This window comes from Indicator indicator, chromosome 31, assembly GCF_027791375.1.
Source record: "Indicator indicator isolate 239-I01 chromosome 31, UM_Iind_1.1, whole genome shotgun sequence".
NCBI lineage: Eukaryota > Metazoa > Chordata > Aves > Piciformes > Indicatoridae > Indicator > Indicator indicator.
The window spans coordinates 6,541,658-6,558,059 of NC_072040.1; the positions used below are offsets into that span (position 1 = coordinate 6,541,658).

At 39.7% G+C, this 16,402-nt stretch overlaps 1 protein-coding gene across 1 annotated transcript in view; it reads left to right on the plus strand.

Moving 5' to 3' along the window:
* The window catches only part of PRKDC (protein kinase, DNA-activated, catalytic subunit), a 79,388-nt gene that overhangs the window by 32,555 nt on the left and 30,431 nt on the right, over window positions 1-16,402 (plus strand). The window contains exons 42-59 of the mRNA XM_054394781.1: window positions 491-669; window positions 1,753-1,921; window positions 2,641-2,706; window positions 3,329-3,401; window positions 3,624-3,772; window positions 4,946-5,083; window positions 5,868-5,987; window positions 7,274-7,417; window positions 7,661-7,812; window positions 8,410-8,541; window positions 8,970-9,081; window positions 10,453-10,577; window positions 10,657-10,806; window positions 11,215-11,388; window positions 12,232-12,330; window positions 13,670-13,880; window positions 14,377-14,566; window positions 14,944-15,159. Coding sequence (XP_054250756.1) covers window positions 491-669; window positions 1,753-1,921; window positions 2,641-2,706; window positions 3,329-3,401; window positions 3,624-3,772; window positions 4,946-5,083; window positions 5,868-5,987; window positions 7,274-7,417; window positions 7,661-7,812; window positions 8,410-8,541; window positions 8,970-9,081; window positions 10,453-10,577; window positions 10,657-10,806; window positions 11,215-11,388; window positions 12,232-12,330; window positions 13,670-13,880; window positions 14,377-14,566; window positions 14,944-15,159 — 2,599 coding nt within the window. The remainder of the gene's footprint in view (window positions 1-490; window positions 670-1,752; window positions 1,922-2,640; window positions 2,707-3,328; window positions 3,402-3,623; window positions 3,773-4,945; window positions 5,084-5,867; window positions 5,988-7,273; window positions 7,418-7,660; window positions 7,813-8,409; window positions 8,542-8,969; window positions 9,082-10,452; window positions 10,578-10,656; window positions 10,807-11,214; window positions 11,389-12,231; window positions 12,331-13,669; window positions 13,881-14,376; window positions 14,567-14,943; window positions 15,160-16,402) is intronic.

Consider the following 16,402-nt stretch of genomic DNA (forward strand, 5'->3'; position numbering starts at 1 on the left):
CAACATACTGAAATTATCTAAATTTAGTCATAGTTACTAAAATCAAAATGCTGCAACCAAGACTTACACAGAGTCACCCCCACCAGTTTTCTGTTGCTGGAAATATTGACACCAAAGTGAGGTGCATGAGGAAGCTCATGGGTGATAACCACCATGGTGGCAGGTATGTGTGGTTTGCTTACAGGTGTCATGAGTCTGAGTTGCTACTTGGTCTTCTGCTTGTTTTACCCTAACACAACTATAATAATTTAGGCCAACTGTAGGCAAGACAGCTCACCTGATAAAAACCAGGTCAGCCTAGTTTCAATATCTTACATTACACAAGAACTCAGAATCTGCCAATCTTTTTTTATTATCTCCTCTATTTCTCTGATTTAGAAGGCAGAAGTAAGCTGTCGGTTATTTAGTAGAAACTTAGAGTAACTGTGGAGCTGCTTAGGAAGGGCAGGATCCAAGAAACCTTTCTGAGGTTTGGTTTGTTTGTTTCCAGTCCAATGAACATGCTTTTGATACACAAGTCACCAAGAAAATGGGGTATTACAAGCTGCTGGAAGTGATGTATGTGCGCCTTTCAAAGGAGGATGTTTACTCCAAGGATTCTAAAATCAACCAAGCTTACCGTGGCTCCAGCAGTGTGGAAGGAAATGAGCTTACCAAGACACTAATAAAGTAAGGCTGGTGGGGTTTTTTGGTTGTTTTTTTTTTATTTATTATTTCCTTTTAATTTCCAATTGGGTTTTAGGCAGATGCACTTCTAAAGCCTGCCATATAAAGCAGAAGATTGGTTTGTTCAAGGATAAATGTAATCTGTGATGTGGCTTTTGATTTGAAATGGAAGACATAGTATTGAATTTGCGTTGAGAGAATGATCTCTAGTGGAGACTGAAGTCCTGTGTCAGGATAATTTTAGCCTTCTGGTGTTGCCTTTTTTTTTTGCCTTTTTTTTTTCCCTATTTGTTAAGCTTGTGCTGTTGTGTTTGCTTTTCCATATGATTCTCTCATTTGTTTGTTCACCATTTCAGCTTCAGTATACTAACACTATTATGTAAAGCGTGGTTCTGTGTTATGATACAGGTATTTATATGATTGATGAGAAGATGGGATGGATTTTCATTTACATTTCATAGTCCAGCAGCACACCCAGCAGGTCTCACTTGCTTTAATCACCACTGTAGAGTGGCTCAAAAGATTAATACTAAACAGATATGCTAATTAATATTGTTTGTTTAATAATCTGAAAAAAAAAGACATAAGGTACTTGAATTGCTGTTCATTTTGTTTTGTTTTAATTTTATTTTACAATACTATGTCCCATGAGGACTTTAAAGAATTTCTTGGCTATAATTTTCAGATCTATAAATGGCTATGAGCAAAAGACCTGTAATGACTGCATCTCAACTGGTTTTACCTGGCTAACCTATGGAATAACTTAGCATGCCTGTCCATTCTTAATTTATTGGGAAGGGACCATGGGACAGATTTATGTGTGCATTGAAATATATCTTAATCTCATCTGAAAATGTCCTGTCCTTGTATTCCTGACATTAAGGACACCTGGAGAAGTTGGCTTTGTCATTGCTGAATGGTTCCATTTGAGCACAATACACTTGTGCAGAACTTGAAGAAGTTTGAGGTGCTTTGGTGCTGATAATTCTATAGTAACAAAGATTCAGTGGCCTCTGATTGAGGCCTTTCTTGTGCTTCTTAAAAAAAGACTTCTGATGGTGTTTTCTTGCCTGTTTGTATTTTAAGGTCATGCTATGATGCATTTACAGAAAACATGGCAGGAGAGAGTCAGCTGTTGGAGAAGAGAAGACAGTACCACTGTGCTGCATATAATTGTGCCATTGCTGTTATCAGTTGTGTCTTCACTGAAAGTAAATTTTACCAAGGCTTTCTTTTTACAGAAAAATCAGAAAAGGTGAGGAGCTGTTGTTGCTGTTAGGATTCCAGAGCATGAGAGACACAGTAATTTTACCTGATTGCAATAAACCAAAGAATGAAACCTGGATGACAAACTACTCAGGCAATAGGAGGAGTCATAGCTGACTTCTTGCATCATAGAATCACAGACTTTGGGTTGGGAGGAACTTTAAAGATCATCCAGTTCCAACCCCACTGCCATGGGCAGGGACACCTCCCACTAGCCCAGGTTGCTCATGGCCTCATCCAACCTGGCTTTTAGCACCTCCAAGGAGGGGGCATCCACAGCCTCCCTGTGCAACCTCCTCTACTCTAAAGAATTTTTTTCTTTCATCTTTTCATCCTTTCTTGCATCCTTCAGGCAATTGGAGTTGCTGACAAAGGTTTTACCATCTGGTTGGGAATGGGTGAAGTACTGATGCATTTACCCTGTTTTCCTTCCACTCTTAATCAGTTTTCAAGTATATCAGAAAAAAACCTCCCATTGTTTAAGCTCTCCAGTGCTTGGAATACTCCCTCTTTACAGAGTACATTGTTTGTGCTCTCTGAATTCTTGAATAGTAACATTTTCTTAGAAGCATTAATCTAGGAGAGCAAACACACCATACTTTGTACATTGATTAGTTGGGTTTTAAGAAGGAAACAAAGAAGTTCAGAGCAACTGTTATTGTGTGCAGCATTATAATTTGGTGTTTCCAAACATGCTTTGGTTTGCAGAACTTGCTGATTTTTGAAAATCTGATAGACCTGAAGCGTCAGTACACATTTCCTGTAGAAATTGAGGTGAGTGGAATTTCTGGGCTCTAGTGTTCCTCAGTCAGAAATTAATATGGCTTTTACAGTGTAGTCGTTGTAGACCAACTCAGTTCTTAACACACAGAGAAAGAGGATTCTGTAGTGAATAAAAATGCTTTAAAATAAACTTTTTTTCTTTTTTCCCCCTGAGGAAAATCCAGAGTTGAAATTCAGAACACACCTGCAGTGCACATTTTTAATACACTTTGTAGCACAATTAACTCTGGTAATGAATGGCTGCAGGGATAAGTTCATTTAGCTGCTGTTCTGTAGCATTCATTATAATAGTTTACACCAGGGAATTTACGCTCATGTTAAATGGTTTTGATAATTTTGGGGGGCAGTTCTGTAAAGAATTGTAAATAAACTGCCAAACGCTTACTTTTAATTTTTTTTTATCACTTTTTCTTTCTACTTTTTCCCTACTTTTTTCAATTATTATTATTAATAATAATTTTATTTCCTATTATTATTATTATTACTGGTGGTGGTGGTGGTGGTGTTGTTGTTGTTGTTATTATTATTATTATTATTATTATTATTATTATTATTATTATTATTATTATTATTATTATTATTATTATTATTATTATTATTTCTTGCTGTTTAGGTGCCTCTGGAAAGGAAGAAGCGATACATTGCTATTAGAAAGGAGGCCAGAGATGCAGGGAATAGCAATCAGGGTATGGAAGTCATTTATGGATATGAGGGAAAAAAAAAAGCCTTTTTACCTTTCATATACTGCTCACTGATTGGCTTCTACAGAAGCAGGAACAAATAAAAGCATTCAGTGTACTTCATCTAACAACCATCCACCCACCCTTAAGTTTTAGTGGCCAAAAAAAAGATGCTTGTTCCTGGTAATTCCCTTTGATTAATGATCTGCTCTTTTTTTTCCTATTTAGATGAACCCAAGTATTTAGCTTCTTCATCATACATGATGGACAGCAGTTTGAGTGAGGAAATGAGTCAGTTTGATTTTTCTACTGGAGTCCAAGGCTTTTCTTACAGCTCCCAAGATGTCACAGGCAGCAGTGTTCGTTTCAGGAGGAAGGTAATTTGGTGACTTCTGTGTTCTGAGGAAGAAAAGTTTTATTCTGTCTAGCAGTCGTTTATGTTCATTTGGGTTGAGAAATTTCTAGCCTCCTGCATTTGTTATACTTGACTGGGAATGGGTTCCTCCAGAATGTGAGGGAGGGGACTTCAACTGTGTTGTGTCAGTCATTTTTCTTCTTCCCTCTCTCCACTGTCTACAGCTTGAGAAAAGCAGTGCTCTACCTTGAGCTTTGAAAGTTGTGTTGGTGAAGTCCAGCTGGAGTTGTAAAAAGGTGGCCTGTGACTTTGTGTGATGGTTATGTTTTGCTTTTGGGCACCTGTTTTCCTCATTTCCCTCCTCTTTTTCGGTCTTTGAAAACACTTGACCAAGGTGGTTGTATCAAATGCTTGGAGTAAATGATCAAACACTTCATTCTCTGCTGTGGCACCTTGTATTTAACTTTCTTTTGAAGAATAGCATTTTATATCTCCCAAGACTTGAAGCTGTGTTCATTCTGCAGTCAAGAGCTCTCATCATCAGCAGTACTGATGGAATAGATACTTGCTGTGACACAGAAAGAAAGCTTTTAGAAGTGTCATAGACACTACAAGACAAAACCTGTTAGAGTAACTGTTAACATTGGTAAAGATAGACTATTTACATGTTTTGGAGCAAGGAGGTATTGTAACTGCAGTGAAGTTCACCTGAAATAAACTTTTTATCTGCTTTGTGTACTAAAGTTGTAATTTCTGACTAAACAATTTTCTTTTTTGTGTTAATTTGTGTAGCACAAGAGAGAGCAGCTGTGGTTGCTAGTCAGTGTGAGGTAGCACATCTATAAAAATCAGGCTTTCCCCCTGAGAAAAGTGTTAACACCTTGCATCAGCTATGAAATGAAATAGGTCCTGCAAGGTTCAGCTAACTTCTTCCTGCTTCCAGCAGCTGCAACAGGCAGGTAGTAAAGTCAGAGTAACAAGAAGTTGACATCTGCTGGCCCAGAAAGTAAAAGATGTGCACAGCTGGTCCATGCATTTAGGAGGTGTGTGAACAGTGCATTGGATGAGTTCCTTGGTGCACACACTGAGCCCAACCTGCAAACACAGATAAGGTTAGAGTGACTCATGGTGGGAGAAGGATGTGAAAGCAAGCAGAGTATTGTTATTAATCAGAGTGACACTTTTGTTTTTCCAGGAGCCCACAGAGTACCTGGTTTTAAATGATGAGATGGAACTGGAAATGGATGAACTCAACCAACATGAGTGTATGGCTCCTATGACCACTCTGATTAAACATATGCAGAGGAATCAGATCACACCCAAAGTGGAAGAGGCCAGTATTAACCAACAACTTAGAATCATAGAATCATAGAATCAAGAAGGCTGGAAGAGACCTCAAAGATCATCGAGTCCAACCTGTCACCCTAAACCTCATGACTATCTAAACCATGGCACCAAGTGCCACGTCCAATCCCCTCTTGAACACCTCCAGGGATGGCGACTCCACCACCTCCCTGGGCAGCACATTCCAATGGCCAACCACTCTCTCTGTGAAGAACTTTCTCCTCACCTCCAGCCTAAACCTCCCCTGGCACAGCTTGAGACTGTGTCCTCTTGTTCTGCTGCTGGTTGCCTGGGAGAAGAGACCAACCCCCTCCTGGCTACAACCTCCCTTCAGGTAGTTGTAGACAGCAATGAGGTCTCCCCTGAGCCTCCTCTTCTCCAGGCTAAACAGTCCCAGCTCCCTCAGCCTCTCCTCATAGGGCTTGTGCTCAAGGCCTCTCCCCAGCCTCGTTGCCCTTCTCTGGACATGCTCCAGCAATTCAACATCTTTCCTAAACTGAGGGGCCCAGAACTGGACACAGTACTCAAGGTGTGGCCTAACCAGTGCTGTGTACAGGGGTACAATGACCTCCCTGCTCCTGCTGGCCACACTAACTTGGCATCTTTTCAATGATTATACCAAGAAAGGGAGTCATGATTGAATCCCTTCATTTGTTAATTCACTTAGCTATATTTTAATGAGACCTATGTGGCTGTAGCTGAGGGCTTTTGGCCTCGCTAAGCCTGTCTGGACCAAGAAGTGAGTTCATTTTTGCTCATCTCTTTCATTTCAGGGAACAGTTCCAGCAGATCTTCCTCTTTGGATGAAATTCCTGCATAGCAAATTAGGAAACCCATCAGTACCACTGAATATTCGCCTCTTCATAGCAAAACTTATTGTTAACACTGAGGATGTGAGTAATTTTTTGGTCCTATTTTTTCTGGTAACAGATTGTATTATCAACTGTGTAATGCTGGTGGGGCAAAATATTTCATCAGCTGAGACCTGTAGGGTGTTCAGATTGTTTGCCATTATAAAAGGAGTCCAAAATTCCAGATACTGCCAGTATTTTGGATGTAATATGAATACTTTTTCTCCCAAACTCTACTTCTGTAAGTAGAGGGTCAGTGTGTGTCTTCTGTAAACTGAGCAATTGGTTCATAAATACTGGGCACAAGAGGTGTGGCTGATTGTCTGCCATCATTGTAGGAGAAAATATGAAGGTTTTTTTTAATGGTCACAAATGGGTTTTGTGGAAACTCCTAGAGCTAATGGATGTTCTGATTGCTGAAAGATGTTAAAATAGCATAATGTGTCTGTGCCTGAGAAGACACCTCTACTATGAGGATAGGCTGAGGGAGCTGAGGTTGTTCAGCCTAGAGAAGGGAAGCCTCTGGGGGGACCTTACAGCTGCCTTTCAATACCTGAAGCCTACAGGAAGGCTGGAGAGGGACTTTTCATAAGGGTGTCTAGAGACAGGACAAGGGGGAATGGTTTTAAGCTAAGGGAGAGTAGGTTTAGACTGGACCTTAGGAAGAAGTTCTTCAGTATGAGGGTGGTGAGATGCTGGAATAGGTAGCCCAGGGAGGATGTGGAGGCCTCCTCTCTGGGGGTGTTCAAGGCCAGGTTGAATGAAGACTTGAGCAGCTGAGTGTAGCTGGGAGGTGTCCCTGCCCATGATGGGGAGATTGGAGTAGATGATCTCAAAGGTCCCTTCTAGGAAAGCTGTTCTGTGCTCCTTGGGTAAAACATTCTCATCCTATTTCATACACTGATTGTGAAGTATAATGTTTCTATCTGAAATATTCCAAATCCAGAATAAAAAAGGCTGAATTTCAGAATTAATTGAAAAAAGCTTTATAGCTACTTAATGCTACTTTCTCAATAAAGCTGTCTGAAGTGGAAGTGAAGATGTATGGCACACTCTTTCCTGTCCTTTAGGGACATGAGAGCTGTATTATGTGGGCCCTAGTGAAATGATGAAATTTATGTTAAAGATTTCTGAGCAGAACTAAGGAATGTCATTATGGATACTCTATTTTAAAGTTACTTTAACATTTTTGCCATTGTTGGGTCAGAGGTGAAGCAGAGTGATAAGAGCTTGGTTTAGCAGGCTTACCTGTACTGATTCTTGACTAAGAGGCTGGTGAGTAGTTGTGTAATGTGCATTTGATCACTGATTCTCCTGTTTTTCTGTAGGTTTTCCGACCTTATGCCAAGCAGTGGCTTGGTCCATTGCTGCAGCTTGTTGTTTCTGGGAATAATGGAGGTGAAGGGATTCATTACATGGTAGTGGAAATAGTAGTTACTATTCTTTCCTGGACAAGTGTAACCACTCCCCAAGTAAGGAAATGTGAAATTCGTTTTTATTATTATTGTGACTATTTGGTAAGGAAAGTGTGAGTTTGTTCTTATGCACTTAAAATTGTTTTCTACATCAGCCCACTGTTTATTTTGGACATTAACTTCAAAACCAGCTTAGTTACTTGCTTTCATGCAACAGTACCAGCTTATTTACTTGCAATACAACAATATATGTCTTCATCTTGGAGTCACCGTGTTTAATTTTGCTCCTCTTTGTTGCAGGGGAATATTAAAGATGAGATTTTAGCTAACAGATTGCTTGAATTCTTGATGAAGAATGCCTTTCACCAAAAAAGAGCTGTGTTCAGGCACAATCTGGAAATCATAAAGACAGTTATAGAGTGTTGGAAGAACTGTCTCTTCATACCTTACAGGTAAATGTTTAGACAACTGCTTTCTTGTAGCAATAGTTCAAGAATATAAATGAACATTGATTGAAAGGTAAATTCAGCTGCAGTAATAAACTTTGTGTCCCTGGAGGTGACAGTAGAGCTTCAGAACTGAACTCTCCAAATGCTGTAATTTAATTTGAAAAACAACAAGGAGGGAGACAGGGAAAACATGTAGAGGATTGCAACAGGAACAACAGGAACAGCAAAAGCAGGAGTGATCTCCACAAAGATTTATATGCCATTTGAAATTTTGGGTGTTATCACTGAATATTGGTGCAGTCTTATTAAGACTTCTGCAGTCTGCCATGCTCTTGAACTTGGTGCAGATAATTTGTGTGGGCCTACAAGCTTTAAATTTGTTTCGTGAAGGCTTCTTCATTGAAGCTGAATACTTCTTTCTGAATATATGCTTCCTTCTGGTTTTGGTGGGAGTCTGCATGCATATATACATCCTGCTGGATTTGGTGGGCTTGTATGTGTGTGTATGTCTGTATTTACACCTAGAATGAGTGATTTATGCTGTGTGTATTTCATGGGTTTTCTCATGTATATAATTGTTTTCATGTTTTTATCTAACAGTTTAATATTTGAAAAGTTTTCCAATGGGGATCCTGATACAAAAGACAATTCAGTGGGAATTCAGCTGCTGGGAATTGTTCTTGCTAACAATTTGCCTCCCTTTGACCCAAAGTGTGAAATAGAACGTGTCAGGTGAGAAATGCAGCTTTTTGGTGGTTGATTTTTGATAGAAGCTTAAGGCAAAAAAGCAAAGCAAGTCTAACTTCTGAACATGCAGTTTGGGAGCTGGCTGTCCCATCATCCTTTTGCTACTGTCTTTCAGCTGTAATGCTTTTCTAGCTGCAAACTGCAGGCCACATTTATTTTGGAAAGCATTTAGAAGGATGTGAGCTTCTTTAAAATAGGCCCTAAGGTTGCAGTTTTCATGGGAAGTAACAGTCAGGAATTGCCAAAGCAGGGATTCGAGACATTGCAGGGGGAACATCTATGTTGTGCTGTATTCACAGCTCGTCTAAGAGCAGTCACTATTCCCCTAGGCAGCTCAGGAGAGGATTTTTTGCTTTCAGTTTAAAACTGGATGCTGGAGTAGTGGTTTACAGCAGGCCTACCTTTTGTGTTAGGTATTTTCAGGCTTTGATCAGCAACATGGGCTTGCTCAAGTATAAAGAAGTTTATGCAGCTGCAGCAGAAGTATTGGGACTTGCTCTTCAATACATTGCTGGGAGAGAAAACGTAAGTGATCTGTGTTGTGTGTTTCACCATTCCTTAATTCTCAATTCTGTGTGTCTCTTTTATATGACTACTCAGTTCAGCTCCAAAAAAAAGAATGTGTTTAAAACTCAGCAGTTGTTGTTCAACAGATGCAGTAAAAAGTTTAAATTGTTAAGAGGAAAAGAATTTAAGAGCAGATTAAGTGTGGAGTTTTTGCCCTACTGTTTTGGAGCTGACAGTGAGCAGTCCCTCTCTGAGGCTTTGTTCAGCTTTTGCCAACCCAGCAACACTGGGATGGTGCATTTGAAGTTGGGATTTTTAAAGAGAAAGTAATAAATTGCAAGTTGGGAGATTTGGGACTGCCGTTTGAAGATCTCTATCTGAGAATGTTTAATAACTTGCATATTTTGATGTAAAGTTACTGTATTTAATCCAGTTATCTTCTAGGTAGGGGATAAGGTGAATCCAAAACTGTTGCTCTCCAAATCCTACAGTACCTAGAACAGTGCTTGATGACCACTGAAATCAGCTTCAGACAGATGCTAGTAGTACCTCTTTACACAATAGATAGTGAACATCTAGAATTTGTTGCCAGAAGAGGTTCTAGGAGTAAGCAGCAGGTTGAGAGAGCAATTAGGCAAATTCCTCCACAAAAAAAAAAAATTCCATGAACAGGGTCTAGAAACAAGAGGCAACAATGTACCTCTAAGATCTCTAATCTAATGGTGAAGGCATGTTGGGTTGTGTGAGAGAAACGGAGGACAAAAGGCAGCAAGGCCTTCTACAGCTGCTATTGGAGAAAAAAATAACAAGATATTACCCAGGGGATTATTAGTCTGACCTTGTAGGTTATTCTTCCTACTTTCCTTACTTCTTTCCCCACTTAATTGCATTCTGTCCTTTCACAGTTTGTAGAGCATGTTTCATAAATGGAATCCCTGCAGCCTTCCCTTTCAGTCTTCCAAGTTCCGTTATAAACAGAATTTTGAATAAATGAGCAAAAGTGATGCAAATATTTTTATCCAACACAAGGCTTATTTCTTTGCTGATTATTTTACACCTGTTCACTAAAAATGATTGTTTGTTTATTTGGTTCATTGCTTGGAAATCTGCCACATGAAATGAGAAGCTGCTTATTTCTATAAGCTTAATAAGCAACTTGTATTTCAAAACTAAGCTGTTGGTTCCAAACCAATCAAAAGCAGCTCATAAATGGATTGTCTAAGCAGGCAACGATGTGTTTCAGCCAGGCATAGCTGAACAGCAGCCACGAAGCACCATAAATATCAAGATGAGGCAGGTGAATCTGCAGTACAGTGGCAGAGCTATGTGTCATTGAGGTGGTTATGAGTTTCATGGCTATGCTTGTCTTACTGTCTTTCTCATTTTCAGATACTTGAAGATCCAGTTTATGATTGTGTCATAAGAAAACTAAAACATCACCAGAACACCCAACAGGATAAGTTTATTCAATGCTTGAATAAAGTTGTAAAGAATTTTCCACCTCTTGCTGACAAGTATGTCATGATTTACACAGTATCTTCACTGCAGATCTAGAGGGATAATAGGTAATAATTTGCTTTTGATTCTGTTAAGGTTTATCAATGCAGTATTCTTTTTGATACCCAAACTTCATGGTGTGATGAAAACCTATTGCTTGGAAATAATAATGTGCCGGGCCGAAGAAATACCTGATCTCCACTTGCAGTTAAAGAGTAAAGACTTCATCCAGATCATGAATCACAGGTGAGTGGTCATGACTGCAGAGTCTAAAACTCTTGGTTACATTTTCTGTGCTGGCCACCACATTTTTGTCAGAAGCATTTATAATTCATGCTCACTCTTTGGTGAGTGCTCTCCTAATTTTGAGCTAATGGAATCTGAGAGTTAAGTGTGAAGATGGTTAGCTCTCTGTCAGAAACAAACAAAAAACTCTGAATGGCAAAAAAACCCCAAACCACTGGGATGTGAATTTTTGCAGTATATATTAGCTGAGTTGTATTCTTACTCTTTGGTTGAACTCCAAAACATTTACTTAAAGCCCTTTATGCAAACCCAAATACTACTGCTAAAACCTGACCTGATCTTTTGGCTCTGTGTGTAGCAGTGCAGAGACAAGCAACGTAGCTATTCTTTTTCCCCCTCTGTTTTTAGGGATGATGAAAGGCAGAGGATTTGTTTGGATATAGTGTACAAGATGCTGTCTAAACTAAAGCCACTGGAACTTAAAGAACTTCTTCCTGGAGTGACAGGATTCATTTCTCACCCTTCTGCAGTATGCCGACAGCGCATGTATGATATTCTGATGTGGATCTATGATAATTACAGGTGTGTATTCACTGCAGTTGCTGGCTTTCACTGGTTGGTCACAGGCAGAGTGAAAGTGCTTGTTGCACTTTATTCCAACTTCATGTCCCTCAGTGCAGTATTTTTCCCATTCTTAAAAGATAACCTGCGGTTTGCCTAGGTAGCTCTGGCCTTTGGTGGCAATTTTATCACTTTCACTAAAGGAAAATAATTTAGACCTGAACTTTAGCCCAGAACTAGGATGTTGCATGACCACAGCACAATGGCATAAAGAAGTCTTAGCTCTGATGCTCCCACTTTTTTCTTGTAACTGATAAGAATTGTACACTGGAGGAATTTGCTTGTAGGCAGAAGGTGTATTAAGGCACTTTGGAACGAGCTGGATGCCTTCCATCTGATAGTATAAAGATGTTCTGTCTGTTTGACCCCTTAGAGTAGGGAACAGGCATGTACTCAGTTTGACAAGCAGGTTGTTGTTAAAGTTGTTAAATGCTCTTACTTGGGTTCTATTATGTCCTTTTTCTCAAGATAACCATTGGAATGGGTAATTATTGTGAAGAAAAAGTACAGGTAGTTTTTACTCCAGCATCACAGCAGAAAAGCCAATTCCCTGCCTTGCAAACTCAGAATTACTTCTGTTTAGCCTTTGTAACAGCAAATAAACCTAGAAAGTATTACTTAGCTTTCTGCTATTTTTCTTTTCTAAGCAGTGAAGAAACAAAACATTTTTGGCAATGAATATCTCATGCTACATTGAGATTTTTGAGAGGGGCATGTTCTTCCCTTTCTCCCATCATCCTCATTCTCTTACTTTACTATGGAAAGTCATTAAGAGACATTTTTCTCTTACCTGTCCTTTCTCAGGGATCCAGAAAGCCAAGCAGATGGTGATTCTCAGGAAATACTCAAAGTGGCAAAAGAAATGCTGCTTCAAGGACTAATTGATGAGAATGCTGAACTGCAGTGAGTAAACAGTGTTGTAAGCCTGTCTGAAGTATTGAATCTCTGTATCACTCTTTTTTTGTTGATCCTTAGAGACATTTAGGTATTTTAGTATAGAAGTGTCATAACATTATTTTCTTTTTTTCCAGTAAGTTGATATACAAAGCTGTGTCCCATAGCATTACACCAAATTTGAAGTGAAGCAGAGAGCTTTTGAACAAAAGTCTAAGGCATGGAGAGGTTTTTTCAGTATGTTAGACCTAATTCTGCATTAGTGTTTTTGAACAACAGGAAGGTCCTCACTATACACAAAGACACAAAACCAGATTAAATGTTGGAGGCTGTTGGATTCTTCTAGTTTTTTTTGTGAAGTGAAAGATATAATAGGAGATCTCTGTGCTTGTCCACACACAGAATCACAGAATGTTAGGGGTTGGAAGGCACCTTCAAAGATAATCCAGTCCAGCCTCCTTGCCAGAGCAGGATCACCTAGAGTAGGTCACACATGAATGCATCCAGGTGGGTTTTGAATGTCTCCAGAGAAGAAGACTCCACAACCTCTCTGGTCAGCCTGTTCCAGGCCTCTGTCACCCTCACAGTGAAAAAGTTTTTCCCTATGTTCACATGAAACCTTCTGTGCTCTAGCTTGCATCCATTGCCCCTTGTCCTCTCACTGTATATCACTGAGCAGAGCCTGGCTCCATCCTCCTGACACTTGTCCTTCACATCTTTATAAGCATGAATGAGGTCACCCCTCAGTCTCCTCTCCTCCAAGCTCAAGAGCCCCAGCTCCCACAGCCTTTCCTCATAAGGGAGATGTTCCACTGCCATCAGCATTTTTGTGGCTCTGCACTGGACTCTTTCAAGCAGTTCCCTGAGGTCCTTCTTGAACTGAGGGGCCCAGAACTAGACACAACATTGCAGGTGCAGCCTCACCAGGACAGAGTAGAGGGGCAGGAGAACCTCTCGCGACCTAACCACAGCCCTTAAAATAGACCCCAGGATGCCATTTGCCTTCTTGGCCACTTTGATGGTTTTAAGCCACAAGGGCACATTGCTGGCTCATGATCATCCTGTTGTCTACCAGGACTCTCATGTCCTTTTCCCCAGAGTTGCTCTCCTGTAGCACTTCTTGAGAGGAAAACAACTCAATAGAAATAATTTATTCAGAGTAAACCTTTAACATCAGTCAGATGGCACAGAGCATGGTAGATGAGTGAGGAATTTGATGTAATTCAGTGGAAGATCCATGCCACAAAAAGGTTACTTGAAGGCTTTATAATCCTATGGTGTTTTCTATAAACCTTGACTTTTTTGATGGTGTTGTGTTTTCTGGTTTTTGTATTCCTTGCCTTTACAGATTAATTGTTAGGAATTTTTGGAGTGATGAGACAAGACTACCCACCAAGATTCCCGATCGCATGCTGTCACTGTTAAATTCTTTATATTCCACCAAGATTGAAGCCCAGTACTTGAGTCTGATCACAAATTTTCTCCTTGAGATGACCAGCAAGAGCCCAGATTATTCCAGAAAAATATTTGAGCATCCACTGTCAGAATGCAAATTTCAGGTGAATTGTCATATGTTACCCTGTGTGCAGCAAAGTCTGTGCCCTAGTGTAGTTCCCACTTGGGCAAGAATGTCTTAGTGGAAGAGATTTTTGAGAGTGCCTTTTGTAGTTAATAGCTGCAAGAGTATCAGAAGTTTGATGATTTTGTGGGGGCAACAATGTTGCTTTCTTTCTGAAAAAGAAAGGTTCAGTTCAAATAGTTAGAAGTATAGCTCAAGAATAGAGTACAGGAACACTTGAAATAGAGGGTAGTGGAGACAGCCATAGAATTGTTTTGGTTCTAAAAGACCTCTGAGATCATTGAGTCCAGCTGTCAAGCAGCATAAGTTGGACAAGAATTGTGAACAAACAGGAATAGTGGTGCAGGAGCTGGGAGTTTTTGTATAGTCATGTTCTGCCCCTGTACCTGAGATGATGTCTTAAGTTCTCTCTCAAGGAAGGAAGGTGAAAAGCCTCCATTCTTGTTTTTCTTATTAAAATCTTCTTCTGCTCATAGGACTTTGTAATTGATTCCAGCTGGCGTTACCAAAGTACCATACTAACACCTATGTTTGTGGAGTCTCAAGCTTCTCCAAGTCTCCACAGGAATTTATCACAGGAAAGATCCCTTTCTGCTTCTGGATCAGTTGGTGGTCGAGTGAGGGCTACCCAACGACAATATGAATTTACACCTACACAGCATGGCAGTAAGTCCAGACCAGTGTCTTCTGAAGTTTTCTTCTTTGCTGTAAGAATGATTTTACTCTCTTAATTCCTGTTACATATGAACTTTAAATACAAAAATGTAAGTGCATTTATGCTTTTATATTCAAGAGTCTTTTGTGGGGTGGGGTGTGATGAAAAAAAAAACCCATCCGGTCACGTTTTTATTAATCTTGTTTGTATGCTGTGTTCTGCCTGGCATAGAGGAAGTTTGTGTCTTTCCTAACAGCTTGAAATCTCTTCTACCTGTAAAACACAGGGAATAATGTTTTGGGAGGGAGGAAAATGACCTGCTTGATAGATGCTTTCACTTGATTTATATGTCGCTATGCTACAGCTCTTTTTACAATTTCTTTTACAGGTGGTAGAAGTTCTTTTAATTGGCTAACAGGAAGTAGCATTGACACACTGGCAGACTACACACTTCCTTCTTCCTCTGAATCCTTGTCTTCATCCATGCTGTTGGTTAATAAACGGAGTGAAAAAATTAAACAAGCAACTTTCAAACCTGTGGGGCCAGATTTTGGGAAAAAGAGGTTGAGTTTGCCTGGAGATGAGGTGGACAGCAAAACTAAAGGTCTGCAAGCCTTATAATGCACTTTCTATATAAATATTGCATCTTTGTCAGTTATTTAACTGGCAGTCCATTGTCATTCTAATTGAGGTTCAACTTGAGAAATTTAGCTTCCAGGAGTGATCCATAATGAGGTAGAATTGTGCCAGGAGTTGTAAAGCCATATGTTGCTAAACAGAAAAAAAGACTGGATTAAAAATCCATCCAGTTTGATCTTTGCATTCCTACCTCTCCCTAAGATGATCACAGAGTGAATGTTATACAGGTCTGTCCCTTCTGTTTTAAATTTAACTGCTTATCCCTTTCAAGAAGAGATCTCTTTAAACATATTTTTTCCAAACCATTTCAGCTGTGCTGACATGATCTACAATCTGTCATTAGAATTACCTGCTGTTTTCTGAGTGTGCTGTTTCATCCACCCAGTCAATAATTGAAAAGTATCAGTACTGTTCTGGAATGGCTTAGTCTCCTTCTCCCCATTTCTTTCTCATTTCACCCTTGCCTATTTTGTCATTAAAATTGGGACTGGAAGGATGAGAGTCAAGATTTCAGGCAGAGAGGTGTTTCAGGGATAATGAGGTGGCAGTTTTGAATGGGCCATGCTGAGCTACAGAAACAGAGAGGACATCTACCTTCCAGTCAGTCCCTGGTGTTCTACCAGGAAAATGTCAGTTACAGTGATATGTTTCTGTTTTCTCACTCTTCTTTCCTAGGAAGTGGGACTGAAATGAACAGTCTGTAACAGCCTTTTTTCATGACTGTCCTGTGCAGGAACTGATCCAGTGACAGTTCTGTAATAATAACTTAAAAAATACAGAACTATGTTGTTATTACTCAATCTTTGAATATATTTAGCTCCTCATTACGTAGCTAAACGTCCTCTATATACTAAAATATGTACTCTATGGAGTATGGTGCAAATGTCATACTTACCTTTGAGAGTTTAAAATAAATATGTCATATGGGGCAAAAGCTGCTCATGAATTTTAGCACCTTTGCCAGTGTAGTATTTTGGCCTTTGTGCCCTCATCCATGTGCTTCAAGTTTTTATATAAATGCTTATTACCTCCTCTCCTAAGAATAACTTCATCTATTTTAATTTGCTATCTTGTCGAAAAGCCTTGCATTGAGTTGTTGGTGTGAAATTTAGGAGATTAGATGGTAAGCAGAGAACGTTTGTTCTTATGTGTTGCTCTTGCCTTAAATCTGAAGCTTGCTTGAGAAAGGAAAAGCTGTGGAGATGATT